This window comes from Leucoraja erinacea, chromosome 15 (genome assembly GCF_028641065.1).
Source record: "Leucoraja erinacea ecotype New England chromosome 15, Leri_hhj_1, whole genome shotgun sequence".
NCBI classification, from domain to species: domain Eukaryota; kingdom Metazoa; phylum Chordata; class Chondrichthyes; order Rajiformes; family Rajidae; genus Leucoraja; species Leucoraja erinaceus.
In genome coordinates, this window is record NC_073391.1 from 35,531,816 (window position 1) to 35,549,309 (window position 17,494).

General features: G+C 43.1%; 1 protein-coding gene across 4 annotated transcripts in view; it reads left to right on the forward strand.

Annotated features, from left to right (window-relative positions):
• The window catches only part of sh3pxd2aa (SH3 and PX domains 2Aa), a 121,021-nt gene that overhangs the window by 14,695 nt on the left and 88,832 nt on the right, over positions 1-17,494 (forward strand). For 2 of the 4 annotated variants that reach the window (XM_055647166.1, XM_055647167.1), the window contains exons 1-2: positions 1,646-1,721; positions 16,153-16,304. Coding sequence is in view for 2 of the 4 variants with exons in the window: in XM_055647165.1 (XP_055503140.1) it covers positions 1,646-1,721 (76 nt within the window). In the remaining 2 variants the exon portion in view is untranslated. Of the gene's footprint in view, positions 1-1,645; positions 1,722-16,152; positions 16,305-17,494 lie in introns of those variants that run through there. The other 2 variants (XM_055647165.1, XM_055647164.1) reach the window with 1 other exon arrangement.

The following is a 17,494-nucleotide window of genomic DNA, read 5'->3' on the forward strand; positions in this document are numbered from 1 at the left end:
AGAACCAATAGTCATTTTTTGCAAACTTTAGAACCAATAGACGTTTGTTTGCAAGCTTTAGAACCAATAGACGTTTGTTTGCAAGCATTTTAGAACCAATAGTCCTGGAGAAAACGGTATCCCCCTCCCCTCCCCTCCCCATCCCCCACATAAAAAGACTAAAAGGCCTCCAGAACAAAGCTTTAGAACCAATAGACACTTTTTGCAAGCATTTAGAACCAATAGACACTTTTTGCAAGCATTTTGAACCAATAGACATTTTTTTTGCAAGCTTTAGAACCAATAGACTTTTTTTGCAAGCATTTTAGAACCAATAGAATTTTTTTGCAAGCATTTTAGAGCCAATAGACATTTTTTTTGCAAGCATTTTAGAACCAATAGAGACATTTATGCAAGCTTTAGAACCAATAGACACTTTTTGCAAACATTTTAGAACCAATAGACACTTTTTGCAAGCATTTTAGAACCACTAAGGGCACTCACATTTGAGTAGACATGTGTTCAGTGTTATTCACAGCTCAGAGAAACGTGACCCTCTGCCTTCCTCCATCTTGAAGAGTGAGTGAGGTACACCACTTCCTGGTTTTATAGTCCCTTCCCCCTGCCGCCAGCGGGGGCAGCAGAGAGAATGGGGAATTTTGTAAAAACATTAATATCTCTGTCATTTTTCATCGACGGGAAAAATCCTCGGCACACTTGCAGCGGAGGGGGGCTCTGAGCAAGGTGGCCAAAAATGACGGCCGTAGGTGGCGGCGTCCTCTCGGAAATCGCAGCACAGACGGCCAAAAGCGGTCAAGAACAGAGATTTAGTAATATAATAATTTAAGGGAAATCTAGACAAACACATCAGTAAAGACGAAATGCAGACATAGACTAAGCGACTGTATCCCCGAACACTTGCACTCTGTCTGCCAAGGCCTGCTGGAGCTCCTGGATACTAACCATTTAACTCCCCTTCACTTTCCGATGCCAACCTTCTGTCTTTAATCTCCTCCGTTGCCAGAGTGAGGCCACACACAAACTCGAAGAACAGCACCTCGTATTTTGCTTGAACATTAAAGGTTTCAATTTCAAGTAATGCTCTCCCTGCCCCCCTCTCTTTCCCTGGCCAGCATACATCCATGCACACATCCTTCCTGCCGAGATTTAGAGGGATATGGTCTGTTAATCACGTTGATTTTGATCTTCTGCATCAGCTTATTATGGGGAACTTTATCAAATGTCTTACTAAAATCCATGTCAACAGCATCCACCACCCTACCCTCATCGATTACCTTTGTCGCGTCCACAAATAGCTCGATCATGTGCTGTGTGCAAAGCCACAATGACTGTCCCATCTCAATTAACCCATTCTGTTCCAAATGGGAGTAAATCCTATCCCGAAAAACACTTTCCTAACCGCTTTTCTAACACTGATGTAAGGCTCACTGGCCTAGAATTCCCTGGATTCTTTCAACTTCCTTTCTTAAATAGAGGAACACAAATATTTTAATACTTAAAATCCGATTCTATGTCGTAAGTAGTTCTCTGTACAGATTGGATCCTGCGATATTTAGAATTGTATCATGAAGCCATGATGCCCAGCAAGATTTTTATACTTGTATATATGGTATGACGATGATCCCCTGTTCACTCCTCACTGTAGATGCAGCTCCTAGACAAGTTTCCTGTCGAAGGAGGACAGAAGGATCCTAAGTTGCGTTGCATCCCTTTTTTGCCTGGTGAGTAGCAGCTTAAGATGGTCATCAGTTGCTCCCTGTGAAGTAATGTTTCATGGTGTTCATAGACATGTTTCCCAATAGCTTGGGGCACGTCCAGCCCACTGCCGATGGGGAAACAGTTGGGATAAAGAGATGGCTCATTAGCCCAGCAGAAGCTCTTGTTACATCCAAGTTTACTCCCATCCTTTTCCTAACTTTTCCTAAGCAGCCTACTCTTTGATACTTGTGCTCTCTTATCTTCCCTTTAAATGTATTTATGATGTATCTGTAACAAAGTCTCCCGTTTCATATTAGAGCTTTAAAAGGTACTGGAGTGGGCAATTTGGCACCTCATGCATCCTGTATTCATGTTGATCTTGTATCCCAACACCTTTTTGTTGCCCTGTTCCCATATTTCTTGAATATACTAACATCGAGAAATCTATTGATCTTCATTTTAAAAACAACGTTTGCAGCCACTGTGTGTGGTGAAAGATCCACCACTCTGAGTGAAGCATCTCAATTTGTTTCTAAGTGGTTGAGCCCTATCTGAGATTGTGATCCCTGTTAAATAAACAAAAGGTTAAGAGGCAGGTGTGTGGTTAGGAAGGCAAATGACATATTGAACTTTACTGCAGTGTTGCAGATTAGAAATGTGGAAGTGCTGGTACAATTAAACAGGATAGCGTGTGGCCACACATGGAATATCGTGCACAGTTTTGCACACAAAACGTATCTCTAGTATCACCCTCTGAAAAAGTTGCCCCTCAGATTTCTATTAAGGACAAGAGGACAAAGGACATTTATTGTCACATACACCAATTGGTGTAGTGAAATTTGAGTTGCCATTGCAGCACACCAATAAAATAGACACAACATTATAGAATTAAACATAACCCCCCCCCCCCACAGCGGGATCAACGTTTCCCACTGTGAGGGAAGGCAGCAAAGTTCAGTCCTCTTCCTCCATGATCACCTGTGGTCGGGGCCTATTTGAGGCTTCCGCAGTCGCTGCTACGGCAGCCTGATGTTTCAGGCCCTCTTGCCGTAATGATGGAACTACGGCGTTGGAAGAACACTCTCAGCAGCTTGGAGTTTTGAAACGACCGCTTGCTACCGGAGACCGCGGCTCCCGAAGTCCACAGGCCACTCTGGGCGGAACTCCAACACTGGCGATCTTGGCGATAGATCCCAGGCTCTGCAGTGTTTAAAGTCAGCGCCGCTCGCAGCTGGACGCTCCCCAGACCACAGCTCCACGATGTTGAAGTCGGCAGTCCCAGCACTCCGGAGCTCCAACACGGCGACCCGGGTAAGGCATCGCCCGCTCCGCCATTGTACCTCAGTGCTGCGCCGCCGCTGACACTGCAGCTTGAAACTCTGGCCGGTCTCTGGCAGGAAAGGCCACGCCAATCCAGGTGGTAGGCCGCGAGGAGCGGGCAAAGGTGCCGCGTGGACGCATCCTCGCCCAGGTAGGGAATGGAGAAAACGGTATCCCCCTCCTCTCCCCTACCCATCCCCCACATAAAAAGACTAAAAGGCCTCCAGAACAAAACTTTTTAACAAACTAAAATTAAAAAAAAAAAGGTGAAGAACGAACAGCTGCAGGCGAGGCTGCCACACTCTATGGCATAAGGTCATAAGTAATGGGAGCAGAATTAGGCCATTCGACCCATCAAGTCTACTCTGCCATTCAATCATGGGCGATGTATTTCTCCCTCCTAACCCCATTCTCCTGCTTTCTCCCAAAAACCCCTGACACCCGTACTAATCAAGAATCTATCTATCTCTACCGTAAAAATATTCATTGACAGCCGCCACAACCTTCGGTGGCAAAGAATTCCACAAATTCACCACCCTCTTACTAAAGAAATGCCTCCTCATCTCCTTCCTAAAGGACCGTCCTTTAATTCTGAGGCTGTGACGTCTAGTCCTAGCATTTCCCACCAGGCTTCAGTGTATCTTTGTCATAGTTTAATAACCAATGATTCCTGGGTTTTCAAGAGTCATCGAGCCATACAACATGGAAAACAGACCCTTCAGCCCAGCTTGCCCATGCTGACCGAGATGCCACATCTACACTAGTCCCAATGATTTCCTTCAGGAATTCATTACATATTTCTTCAGATTCAAGTCGATGTAACATTGCATGCTCTTCAACATCTCTGTGTAAATGCATTATTGAATTTTCTTTTTACCATTGACATCTTTTGGACTAGGTGCATTATTTTCAACTGGCACAAAACTTTGATCGTGTTTGTAGCTTATTTCCTCTACTCCTTGGGCTACTCTGGAGTGATCATAGTAAAATGATTTTTGGGTCATAAATTGTACTCTTTCTCCTTGCAATGGGTATTTATTGTGCAGCTACTTATGTTCATATCAACAATATTGCATCTTTCCTATTTTTGTCTCCTTTTTTGTGCACCACTGGAAGTACTTTCATATTTTGTCCATCCTGCATTTCTAGTCTAGTGTGGAAAAGTTCTGTAGCTTTGCATATAAGCACATTTTCTGGAGATAACTCTCAGTATATCAAAATAGCTGTCTCTCAGGCTTGATGCACAAATAATCAGATCTCTGAGTGAACGTTGGTGTTTAAAGTTCATAATTTCAGCAGCAGACCATTTTCACACCATCTCTCGATGTCTTGGTTATTTGCTCTCATTACAGCTGAGAGTAGTCAGTAAATTCAGATATTCATAAAGGTACTTCATTCACAGAACCAGCAAACATGCTTGTGGTTACTTTCCTTCAGCCTCGCCTGTAGACATAACTGAATTAATTAGGAAGCCATATAGCCTGTTGCCTTTAATGGAGCAAGGGTGGAGTGAGTACAAGAGACTAGAGCAATTGTGCAGGACTTGGGGAGAGTATTATGTGGAACTTGGGTTTCTGTATTTATGGAAGGATATACTTGCATTGTAGATGATGCATGGTAGAATTAATTAATTGATTATTGGGGTGAGTGTACAATGGGATAAATGAAGAAAGACCGAGTCAACTAGGGTTTTGGACTGTAGGGTAGTGTCGAATAAAATAATATAAAATTGGGCGGCACAGTGGTGCAGCGGTAGAGTTGCTGCCTTATGGGCTTGTCCCGCTTAGGCTATTTTTCAGCAGACTGCCAGTGACTGTCAAGTTGCTGGCAGTCGCCTGAAAAACCGGGAACTTGAATGGCGACTGTCAGAGTGGAACACACACACACACACACACACACACACACACACACACACACACACACACACACACACACACACACACACACACACACACGATCGCTGTTAATTTTTTGAAAATTAATAAAAAGATTTATTTTAAAAAAAAAGAAAAATTCCCGGTGACCATAATGAGGCCGCGACTAGTTCCCAGAATGTGGGAACTTCTCATGACCATGAAGGCAGTTCTCCAACAACCACCTGCGAACATGTGGCGACCATATTGTGACTGCATAGTCTCCTGTTGTCGCCAAAAATAGTCACCTATAGTGGACACTGGACATACTTAGGCCCATGTATCAATATCGCTGTTGTGTGATCGCTGTTAATTTTTTGAAAATTAATAAAAAGATTTATTTTTTAAAAAAAAGAAAAATTCTCGGTGACCATAATGAGGCCGCGACTAGTTCCCAGAATGTGGGAACTTCTCATGACCATGAAGGCAGTTCTCCAACAACCGCCTGCGACCATATGGTGACTGCATAGTCTCCTGTTGTCGCCAAAAAAGTCACCTAAGTGGGACAGGCCCATTACAGCAAATGCAGTGCCGGAGACCCGGGTTCGATCCTGACTACAGGTGCTGTCTGTACGGAGTTTGTAAGTTCTTCCCATGACCAGCATGGGTTTTCTCCGAGATCTTAGGTTTCCTTCATAGACGTAGTTTGTCAGTTAATTGACTTGGTAAATTAAAAAAAAACTTGATGTGTGTAGGATAGCGTTAATGTGCGGGGATCACTGGTCGGCGTGGGCCAAAGGGCCTGTTTCCCTAAACTGTAAACTCGACTAAAGTGAATGTATTTAAAATTCTGATAGTGGATGACTAGGTTGACAAGCTTTTTACCCTTGGTTCAAGATCTGGAACCAGCATTCATTGACTTAACATTGCCTCTTTTGTTATCAATGTTTTTACAACATTGTCAATATGTTCTATTGTCACTGAAATAATTAAATTTCTTTATTAAGTGGGCTATACAACTTTAAATTTTCCATTTCAGTTGAACAGGGCTGCTCATTCGGTGACAATATGTAGCAGTGAAGGGGGATGAGAACGGGGTGCGTGTGTAAGAGCTGTTCACAGATGTATGTGTACATTATATCCATGCTGCAGAACCTGTTTCAATCATCTTGGACCTTGCCATTAGATAGCCTCATTCTGTCAAGCCTCTGTGTCATCAGATGTGATGGCCACCCCGTTATAAGGAGTAATGTGCATGCATTTTCCACCATTATGGGTTGCTTAAAAAAGATGCAAAATAATGAAAAGTATGTTTTGTCAGTGCTATGTGCACATTTGTGTGCAATCTTGTGAAGAAACCTTTCATTTGCCTTGTAGACTGCATTGAAAATGTAATTGTTTGGTGTGACTGACTGAACCCAGCAATATGTCATAAAAAGGAACTGTAGATGCTGGTTTATACCAAAGATAGACATAAAATTCTATCTTTGGTATGTGTCTATCTTTGGTATGAACCCAGTAATGAAAGGCTGAAGACAGGAATAGTTAATAGTTACAATTACATTTTCTCCAGTTGCAGTGTGGTACTTGGCTATACCACAACTATAATAAAAGGTTCTGCATGAACTCAAATAACCCTTTAATAAAATGAATTTGAACTTCCATTTTTTTTAAACTCTGGCTTCTTATGATTAGCTCAGTAAATAATTAGTTTCTGTGACATCTTTCAGACCCATTGCTAAATTTGAATTATAGACCTCTCCACTTATTACCACTCCCAACTACCAGACCAAATCTACTGAGATTAGATTCTCCTTTGTCATGTTCTGTGAATAACCTTTGTGAGCATTTGAACATTTATGCGTACGTTTTTTCTTTTGGATTGCATTAAATCTTTGGAGCACTGCAGATCTTGAGTGATACTTCAATTACATTTTTGAAAAGGAATATTATCTTTGACCATAATTACTGTTCCAGGCGTACATTGGCCCTATCCCCGAACTCTACCTCCGCTGCATTGAAAATTGCATTGGTGCTGCCTCCTGCACCCATGTAGAACTCACTGACATCCTCAACTTCTCGACCAATTTCCATCCTGTACTCAATTTCACTTGGACCATCTCCGACATCTCCCTACTGTTTCTGGATCACACCATCTCCATCACAGGACACAGACTAGTGACTGACATCTACTACAAACCCACACATAGCTATCTAGACTACACTTCTTCCCAGGTACACAAAAATGCTGGAGAAACTCAGCGAATGCAGCAGCGTCTATGGAGCGAAGGAAATGGGTAACGTTTCAGGCCGAAACCCTTCTTCAGACTGATAGGGGGTGGCGGGGAGAAGGAAGGAAAAAGGTGGAGGAGGAGCCCGAGGTCTGGGGGATGGGAGGAGACAGCTCGAGGGCTAAGGAAGGGGAGGAGACAGCAAGTGCTAACAAAATTGGGAGAATTCAATGTTCATGCCCAGCGGATGCAGGCTCCCCAAGCGGAAATGTCAGTCAGAAGTCTATCACCTGCGATGGAGATAGTGAGGTCAAGGAATGGTAGGGAAGTGTCGGAAATAGTCCAGGTGTATTTGAGTGCCGGATGGAAGTTGGTAGTGAAGTGGATGAAGTCAGTCAGTTGTGTGTGGGTGCAGGAGGTGGCCCCAAAGCAGTCGTCGATGTAACGGAGGTAGAGGTCGGGGATGGGGCCCTGGTACGTATTGAACAAGGATTGTTCGACGTACCCGACAAAGAGGCAGGCATAGCTGGGGCCCATGCGTGTGCCCATAGCTACGCCTTGTGTTTGGAGGAAATGGGAGGAGTCAAACGTGAAGTTATTGAGGGTAAGGACCAGCTCCGCTAGGCGGAGGAGAGTGTCAGTGGCTGGGTATAGGTTGCTCCTCTGGTCGAGGAAGAACCGGAGGGCTTTGAGGCCATCCTGGTGGGGGATGGAGGTGTAGAGTGACTGGACGTCCATGGTGAAGATGAGGGGGTGAGGGCCTAGAGAATGGAATGCGCGGAGGCGGCGGAGAGTGTCTGAGGTGTCTTGAACATAGGTAGGAAGGGATTTGACCAAGGGGGATAGTATGGAGTCAAGGTATGTGGAGATGAGTTCGGTGGGGCACGAACAGGCAGAGACAATGGGTCTACCGGGACAGTCAAGTTTGTGGATTTTGGGGAGAAGGTAAAAATGGGCCGTGCGGGGCTGGGGAACGATGAGGTTGGAGGCTCGGTCCCTTCCTTAGCCCTCGAGCTGTCTCCTCCCATCCCCCAGCCCTCCTCCTTTTTCCTTCCTTCTCCCCGCCACCCCCTATCAGTCTGAAGAAGGGTTTCGGCCCGAAACGTTACCTATTTCCTACGCTCCATAGATGCTGCTGCACCCGCTGAGTTTCTCCAGCATTTTTGTGTACCTTTGATTTTCCAGCATCTGCAGTTCCTTCTTGTACACTTCTTCCCACCCTGCTTCTGTAAATACTCTATACCCCCCCCCATACCGCCATTTCATCCATCAATTCCTCCAGCTGTGCCCAGGATGAGGTTCTCCATACCAGGGTATCGGAGATGTCCTCATTCTTTAGGAAACAGGGGTTCCCCTCTTCCATTATAGATGAGGCTCTCACTAGGGTCTCCTTGATATCTCGCAGCTCCGCTCTTGCTGCCCCTGCCCCCATTCATAACAGGGACAGAGTCCCCCTTATCCTCACCTTCCACCCCATCAGCTGCCGCATATAGCACATAATCCTCCAACATTTTCGCCACCTCCAACGGGATCCCACTACTGGCCACATCTTCCCATCTCCACCCCTTTCTGCTTTCCGCAGAGACCGCTCCCTCCGCGACTGCCTGGTTAACTCGTCCCTTCCCACCCAAACCAATCCCTCCCCAGGTACTTTCCCCAGCAACTGCAGGAGATGCAACGTATGTCCCTTTACCTCCCCCCTCCCCGGCTCCATCCAAGGACCCCAACAGTCTTTTAAGGTGAGGCAGAGGTTCAATTGCACCTTCTCTAACCTCCTCTAATCTTATCTACTGTATCCGCTGTTCCAGATGTTAACTTCTGTACATTGACGAGATCAAGTGCAGGCTTGGTGATCGTTTCGCTGAACACCTCCACTTAGTCTGTCTTAACCTACCTGATTTCCCGATGGCTCAGCACTTTAACTCCCCCTCCAATTCCCAATCTGACCTTTCTGCCCTGGGCCTCCTCCGTTGTCAGAGTGAGGCCCAGCGCAAATTGGAGGAACAGCACCTCGTATTTTGCTTGGGTAGCTTACACCCCAACGGTATGAACATTGACTTCTCTAACTTCAAATAGCCCTGGCTTTCCCACTCTCTCCATCCCCTCCCCTTCCCAGTTCTCCCACCAGTCTTACTGTCTCCGACTACATTCTATCTCTGTCCCACCCATTCACCTGACATCAGTCTGAAGAAGGGTCTCGACCCGAAACGTCACCCATTCATCTATATAATTAAAAGTCTCAGCTTGATTCCTGTTTGCACTGTGCTTTGATTTAAAAAAAAAACGCTACCATATATGGCTTTTTTTGGCCATCTTACTCGGAGTCCCCCCCTCTGCTTGCGCAGGCCCAGAGGATATTTCCCATCGATGAAAAATAAGACATATTAGTGTTTAAAATTTTTTTGAGATTCTCTCTCCTGTTGATCACTGCCATGAAGGCCACGCCCCTTCCGGTGGGAGTGGTAGGGACTATGAAACCGGAAAGTGTGGGGGTGGCTCAGTCTGTCTGTAAGATGGTGAGGGAGACTCTCTGTCTGAGCTGGGAAACTACAGAACACTGTGAGTATGCAAAGTACTTGAATAAATTATTTGTTAGTCCTTAATGAAAATGAAATGTTGTTTGGCCTGCCCTGGGCTTGAAACTGCAATGGCAATGGAAATGAAGTGAAAATGCAATGAGCTGTTTGGTTTGGCCTGCCCTGTGCTTGAAACTGCAATGGCAATGGAAGAGAAATGAAAATGCAATGAGCTATTTGGCTTGCCCTGTGCTTAAAACTGCAATGCAATTGGAAATGAAATGAAATGAGTTGTTTGGCCTGCCTCAAACCACAAATTTCGGCCCACAAGGCCCCTATTGGCCGATAAACCAGTCCCTTTTGCCCAAAATGCCCATTTTAGCCCAGGAGGCGCATTTTGGCCAAAAAAGGCATGTGCCAGGCCAGGACAAGTCCAGACAATGTGTCTTTCACTGAGATTTCACTCATTTTAAAAAGAAAGAGCACCTTTGGCCCATCAGGCATGTACCAGCCCAGGAGTCCCTTCGGCCCATCGGTAAGTATTCCCCCTGTAAGTATTAAACGTCACCCAAGTATTTTTCTGCCTCCCTTCATTTGCTCCCTGTGAGATCCAGTCCAGACTTTCCTCCTTCATTGCTGTGATCTGCAGAAAAAGATGAAAAATGTCTAAAATCGATTCTCCACCCTCTCCCCCTTCTCTCTCACAGAGTGTCTCACCTGTTTTGGGCAGAATTTCTGGCAGTTTGAGCTGCCAGCCCACCAGGCCCGAGTGACTGAACTGCCAGCCAAGAATCCATTTGGCCCACAATGTCCATACTAGCCCTCGAAACCAGTCCCTTTGGCCCACAACACCCATACTAGCGCTCTAGAAAGCCCCACCCCCCCCCCCCCCCCCCCCCCCCCCCCCCACAATGTCCATACCCCCCCCCCCCCCCCCCCCCTTTGGCCCCAACACCCATACTAGCGCTCTAGAAAGCTCCACCCCTCCACCCCCCCACCACCACCACCACTGGCCAGCAATATTGGAATTGGTGGGGAGCTGGAATATTGCATTAGGGGACCAGCCTTATATGAACATGGGACCCAACTGGTCCCATTTAGTCTAATTCTCTCTAGAGATGCTGCCTGTCCCGCTGATTTACCCCAGCAGCTTGTGTCTACCTTCCATTATCTTTGTCAAATTTATTGGAATTCTTTGAATTCTTTGTGCCATGGATAAAGGGGAACTAGTGAATGTGTTCATATATTCAATTAATTGTACAGCATAAAAATAAGCCCTTTGACCGAAGTTAGTGGCGGCAAGATGGCTATCTACATGAATCCCATTTCTCTACGTGAAGTCTACACCCCAACAAACCATTCCAATTCATGTACTTGTCCAAATGTCTTTTAAATGTCATGCAGAGTTGAGGTTGCAATAAAAGAGCAATAATGTAGCTGAATGCAGACTTGAAGGGCTGATTCCAGCTCCCAATTCATACATTCACATCTAAGAGTTGGTGCCCTGTAGTTTAGGGTTTTACAATGTGCTCTTGTAATCAACTCTCAAAATTCTAAAGTGCATTTCCTACAGATTGGAAGGTAGCAAAAATAACTCCGTAATAAAGAAGAGAGAGAAAATTTGGAACTGCAGAGCAATGAGCCTGACATCAGTATTAGGAAGATGCTGGAATCTGTTTCAAGCAAACAGCATAAGGGGAATTGGAAAATAATGTTGGGATTGGGTGGAGTTAACATGAATATGACAATGTTTTGGATCGGGACCCGAACCTGAAGAAGGATCCTGACTTGAACAGTTATCTGCCTACTCCCTCCATAATTGCTGCCAGATCTGGAGTTCCTCCAGCATTTTGCTTTTTACAAATACAAACTATTTATAAGAGTGTTGCAGCTTTATGAAAAGTTGGTTAGATTTAGTTTTTGACATTATTGTCACATATACTGAGGTACAGTGAAAAGCTTTGTTTTGCATGCAGAATATAGTTCTCAGCATTGAAGTGCTGAGTTCTATGAACAAAGCCCAATGTACACAATAGGGTAGAAGTGAATCAGACACTTCCCTAACTAATGGAAGGAATATTCAGAAGCCTGGTAACAAAATGGAAGAAGCTGTTCCTGAGTCCATTGGGGCACATTTTCAAGCTGTTTTATCTTCTGTCTGACATGAGTGGGAAGAAGGAATGACTGTGAATGCATGGCTTTGATTATGTTGACTCCTTTTCGAGGCATTGTGCAGTGTCAATAGTGCATGGTCTGTTCTATATGATGGACTGGGCTACATCGCCAACTCTGCAATTTCCTGTGGTCTTGGGCAGAGCTGCTCCCAAACCAAGCTGCGATGCAATCCAACAGTATGGTGCATCAGTAGAAGTTTGTAGGGGTCATTGGATACATGCTGAATTTCCTCAGTCTCCCAAGGAAGTAGAGCTGTGGTGTGCCTCCTTGGCTGTTGCTTCAATGTGGTTTAATTTAGTTATTGTGTGCAGTTCTGGTTGTACCATTGCAGAACAGTTGTGGAAGGTTAGGTCATTTGAAAATATATTGAATGGAACATCACTATATTCTGTGGCTTTTGGAGGAATGAAAGATCATTTTATGGCAGTATGTCAAATTCTTAAAGTTTGATATTGATCATGTTTGATTCTCTGACTGGTGAATCTAGAACTGGGAAACAAAGTCTCGGGATAAGAGATCACTTAACACTGAGCTGAGAAAAGATGTGAATCATTGAAATTCCCTACTGCAGAAAAGTTGTAGCTACTCCATTAACGTTAAAGACTAAATAAATAATTGTATATACACTCAGGAAATTGAGGGATATTGGAATAAGGCAGGGAAGGGTAGTTGATACTGAGGTTCAGTCATAATCTTATTGATTGCTCAACACTTTAACTCCCCCACCCATTCCCACACTGACCTTTCTGTCCTGTATCAGAGTGAGGCCCAACGCAAATTGGAGAAACAGCACCTCCTATTTCGCTTGGGCAGCTTACAACCCAGCAGTTGTGCAGTATTGATTTATCCAAGCATTTTGTATCTATCTCATCGAGGCTCATTCTTGTCATAGTTGCATGTTTGTATACATTAGTGACTACTGATGAGACGAGATGCGGTTAGCATGTTACCTGCGGCTATTGATATTTAATCAGCAAGGTGAAGGTTATTTAGTGCGTAACTGCTGTGTTCCTTTTAACGGCGTATGGTTAAGCAGTAGACTTGATGGGCCAAACGACAAAATTCTGCTCCTATGACTTATGAACAAACAATAACTGTGCCAGAGGTTTAAGATTTGAACACAATTCAACTATATGGACTTGCGTAACTCTTGTTGCTATTCAGCAAGGCAAGTTTCAAATTATCCATTTTTGTCATAGACTATTCTGTTTAAAATATGCATTTGCATACCAACTTCAGAGACGTATATGCATGTATGTTTTCCTAAATTAGAAGGAGGCATATGAAGATCTAGCTAAATGAATTATTTATTGATGTAAAAGTTCCCAACAGATCTTGAAGCTTGCCTGAATGCTTCCTCTGTGAATTGCTGCATGCTTTCCAGACTCTTCATGTTAATGAAGCATTGAACAAGTCCACTTTGTAATAATTCATGGAACAGATTCAGAACCATGAGCTCTGCGGTGGGTCTAGTCTTACACATAGAACTCTTCAGAAAGGTGAACTTGAATCAAAGCGACAATTTCACTCAGCAATTATAGCTCTCTTCTTAAAGTTGCCATGTGAAGAGAAATTTGTGGCATGCTGCCATTTAGTTACCATAATCCAATAATGTTGAATTGTTGGAGTTACTTGCTGTCAGCGTGGCTGGGTGTGCCTGTTATTGTGCTGATTAAAATCCCTGATCTCAGCAAAAACACATGTTTTGTTTAATTTATCAGCCAACAACCTACCCTGCTAGCAACTGTATGGATCTGTATTTTTTTTAAAAAGACTAAAAGTGCTGAATAATTCAACGGGTCAAGCAGCAACCCTGGAGATTATGAATAGATGTAGTTTTAGATCGGGATCCTTCTTCACTCGGACTGATTGTAGGGGGGTGGGGGGGGGAGAAAGATAGCTGGAAGAGAGGAGGGGCAAGACAAAGCATGGCAGTTAATAAGGGGGGAGGGGGGAAGTTGATAGGCATATGGTTGGACCAAGGTCAGTGACATCAGCTGATATAATTGTTGCCTCGCAGTTCCAGCGCCTCTGGTTCAATCCTGACTGGTACTATCTCTGTGGAGTTTGCACATTCTCCCAATGACTGTGTGAGATTCCTCCAGGTGCTCTGTTCTCGTCTCGTACTCCAAAATCATGTGGGTTGGTATGTTAAGTGGACAATGTTTATTGCCATTAGTCTGTAGGTAAGTGGCAGATTCTGGGGGAAGTTAATATAAATGTTGAGAGAATACAAATTGGGATTGGTGTAGGGTTGGTGTGGGTGCTCAGTGGTCAGCGAGGTCTCATTGTGTCAAAATGCCTCATTTAATGCTGTATGATCATATTTAAGTGGGTCAGTATTTTTGTTTAATCCTCACACTTAACTGTTTAATGTTATATTCCTCACAGTTAACTACACAGGCTATTTTTGCACTTTGCAAACCTCTAATAGTTCTTACTTTCAAGTTTAAATCATTAACATATATCACAAAAAGAAAGGGAAATTCTGAACCATCCTAAACCCAATTTCTTAATTACATAATTGCAGATATTTATTTCTGTTTCCCAAATAAAAATAGGGAAATAAACAATTTGCTGGGGGATAACAACAGATTGAGCAGCATCTGTAGGTGGAAAGGAATGGTTGACATTTAGGGTCAAGACCCTGCATTAAGAGTTTGTCTTCCAAAAGAAAATGCTTGATTTGTGGTACATGATGTTTTGTCCTTTTGGAACATAGGAGCTGCTGTAGAGTGAACAAGATGCAGCATAACTTTGGGGTCTTAGGCTGCCATGGTGCTCGTTCTATACTCTGGTAGACAAAAATGCTGGAGAAACTCAGCGGGTGAGCGAAGGAAATAGGCGACGTTTCGGGTCGAGACCCTTCAGAATGATTACTCTGGGATCATTTACGATGACTTGGCCATAGTGTAGCAATGTTACAAAATGTTGAGATTTAAAAAATCAAGTCTGCAATTTATCCCATCAGATAGTATAAAAAGAAGTTTACTTTGATACCTAATTCACTTTCATATCTTCAGTATTAAAAACGTTATGGCCATTTTCATACTCGGAAATTAGCATCTTGTTCCCTATTGCTTTTCCATTGACTTAACACAAAAGCTGTGATCAAGGACAGTCAAAAGCCCATAACTTTCTTAAAAATTAAGAGAACTGAATGAATTTTTCAGTTACTAGCTGGTACATTGGCATATCATAATCAGTAGCTTCATCATACTCCTCAGATTGTAACCAATAAGCAACTCTGTACATCTGTTTTTCCTCAAATTTTCAATTTTGGCATTGTAAACTACAGGTTTTTTGCTCTTCAAACCACGCATGACATGCCTTTCTGCCCACTACTTTCCCCTTTAAGAATGTCCTGTAGATCATCACATTTGGAGTAGTCCAAATTTGGATAATCTCTGCGAATGCTGTCTAAATCAGTCTCTTTTGCTGGGCATTCGGATTGACAATTTTGCATTTTTTCTTTGGAGACATCTATTTAAAATGTAAAGGAAAAAAGAACGATGAACAGCATTAACAGAAACAAGTTATTATTTACAGTTTTGGAAAAAAGGTAGAAATGATAAAGTTAAAAGCTAAAACAAATAGTAAATACCCAACAAAAAAAAATCATATTCATCAGTTTCATCAAATCAATTAAATTCATCTAATCAATTAAATTAATCTAAATTCAATTACTAGATCTAAGCATCTATCCATTTCTTAAGAAAAGGCTAATTTTTTTATTTTTAATAGCCTTTAGTATTCAAATAACAAACTAATCCCATTCACACAAGAATTCACAATATAACATGATTTTTAAATCTCACTGTCATGAACTTATATGCCAAATGGAAGGAATTTAATGTTTAATTCCCATAAATTAATCTAGAAACATCCACTCTCTATATAATCAAAATTATTATTTTTTGCACAATACATGTGACTAAAACTGTTGTGAATATTTAGTATAAAAATATTGATTATGGATAGACAATTACACAAAATATAGATTATTTAGATGCTCTTATGACATGATTGTCCAAAAAAAAGAGTTTTAATCATCTTGCGATTGGGTGTTTCTGGAATGCGATCGATTGGAATATTGCCGTTGCCATGAATTTTAACCCTATATCGGCAAGCAAAGACATGGCCGAATCGTTTGGGGACTAAATAACATTTTTGCGTCGTAAAATTAGACTAAAGCCACCCCAAGTAGCAAGATTATATGTGAAATAAGCGACTTACCCTTTGTTTTGTCCTGATATTACGATCCGTCACGTTGTAGGCATTGAGGGCGTTAGAAGTCGCTTTTTACTTTAATCCAACTATTAAATTGTCCAGCTATTTATTTATATTTTTTAAAAAAAGGGAACGGAAGTCCGATCGATTTTTCTTCATCGACTAGCAGCCTGAGGAAATCCTCCGACAAGCGATACAAACCTGCATTTTAATCCCGTCCCCCCCTCAAAGGCGCCAAAGTCGCGCACACACCCCTTGGCAGATCTGCAGCGCCGCTGAAGGTAGGTTTTGTAACATCGCTACATAGTGGCCAAGCCAATTGTTGTGTAAAAATAACTTGTATATAACAATAACTTGTCAAATGTTTATTCATTTCCGGCAATTTCTGAGAGTTAGTGAAGGATGCCAGGAGGAAGAATGGTGGGAGTGACAGACAAAGCTTGCTGAATTGAAATGTTAGGAATGGATCTGTGAGAGTCAACATCTTCTCAGGAAATGATTTGGGAAGAGCTGGGGAGAGCAGAGTGAGAAGCAAGCGGAATAAGTGAATGCAGGAGGGAGGTGCTGTGTTATGTCTGTTTTCTGGAGAGATGCTGAGCTCGGCTCTCTTAGAATGAGAATTCCTGTTAATGTTCTTCAATGTGACTTGGGTGAAGTTCTATCATCAGACTTTATAAGTCTCCTCGCCAGTCCAGTGCCTCTGTTGAAGTGCATGTTTTTCTCCAGACTTGCAGATGCAGGAATCTGGAACAAAACATAGAATGCTGAAAGAATTTAGTGAGTCAAGTAACCTGTGGAGGCAAAAAGTTGGCGTTCGGAATGAAACCCTGCATCACAACTTCATTTTGTCTGTGCAGTTACTGCTTGACTGGCTGAGTTTGTCTGGTCTGTTTTTTGTTTCTACAAGATGCTGCCTTGAAACTTGTATTGTGGATAGTTTGTTATTACCTTCCTCATGGTTTGAACAACTTCCACATTTGCAAACACAGTGCTGAAAGAACTCAGCAGGTCAGGCAATATCTGGGTAGACAATGGGGGAGGCAATGTTTCCCGTTGGGACCAATCAGGCTGAAGAAGGGACCCAAAGCGTAGCCTGTCCACTCCCTCTCCATATGTTGCCTGATGCGCTGAGTTCCTCCAGAACTTTGTGTTTTGCTCAAGATTCAAGCATCTGGGAGGAAAGAAAGCCAGAGAGTGGAGGGGTAGGACAAAGCCTGGCAAGTAATAGGTGGATATGTGCAAGGAGAGATTTTGTTAGCCAGATGGTTGGACAGCTATTATCCCTCAGATATCAGATTAAGTAATTCTGTCTCGCTCTGTGAGAGATTCTGTTCCACTCATGGTCCTCCCCCATCTTCTCTACCATCTAAATTTGTTTTCTCTATTGATTCTGATGCCATGTCGTGGACCTGAAACCTTAACCAGTTATTTCCACTGATGCTGTCTGACCTGTTGATTGTTTCCTGCACAA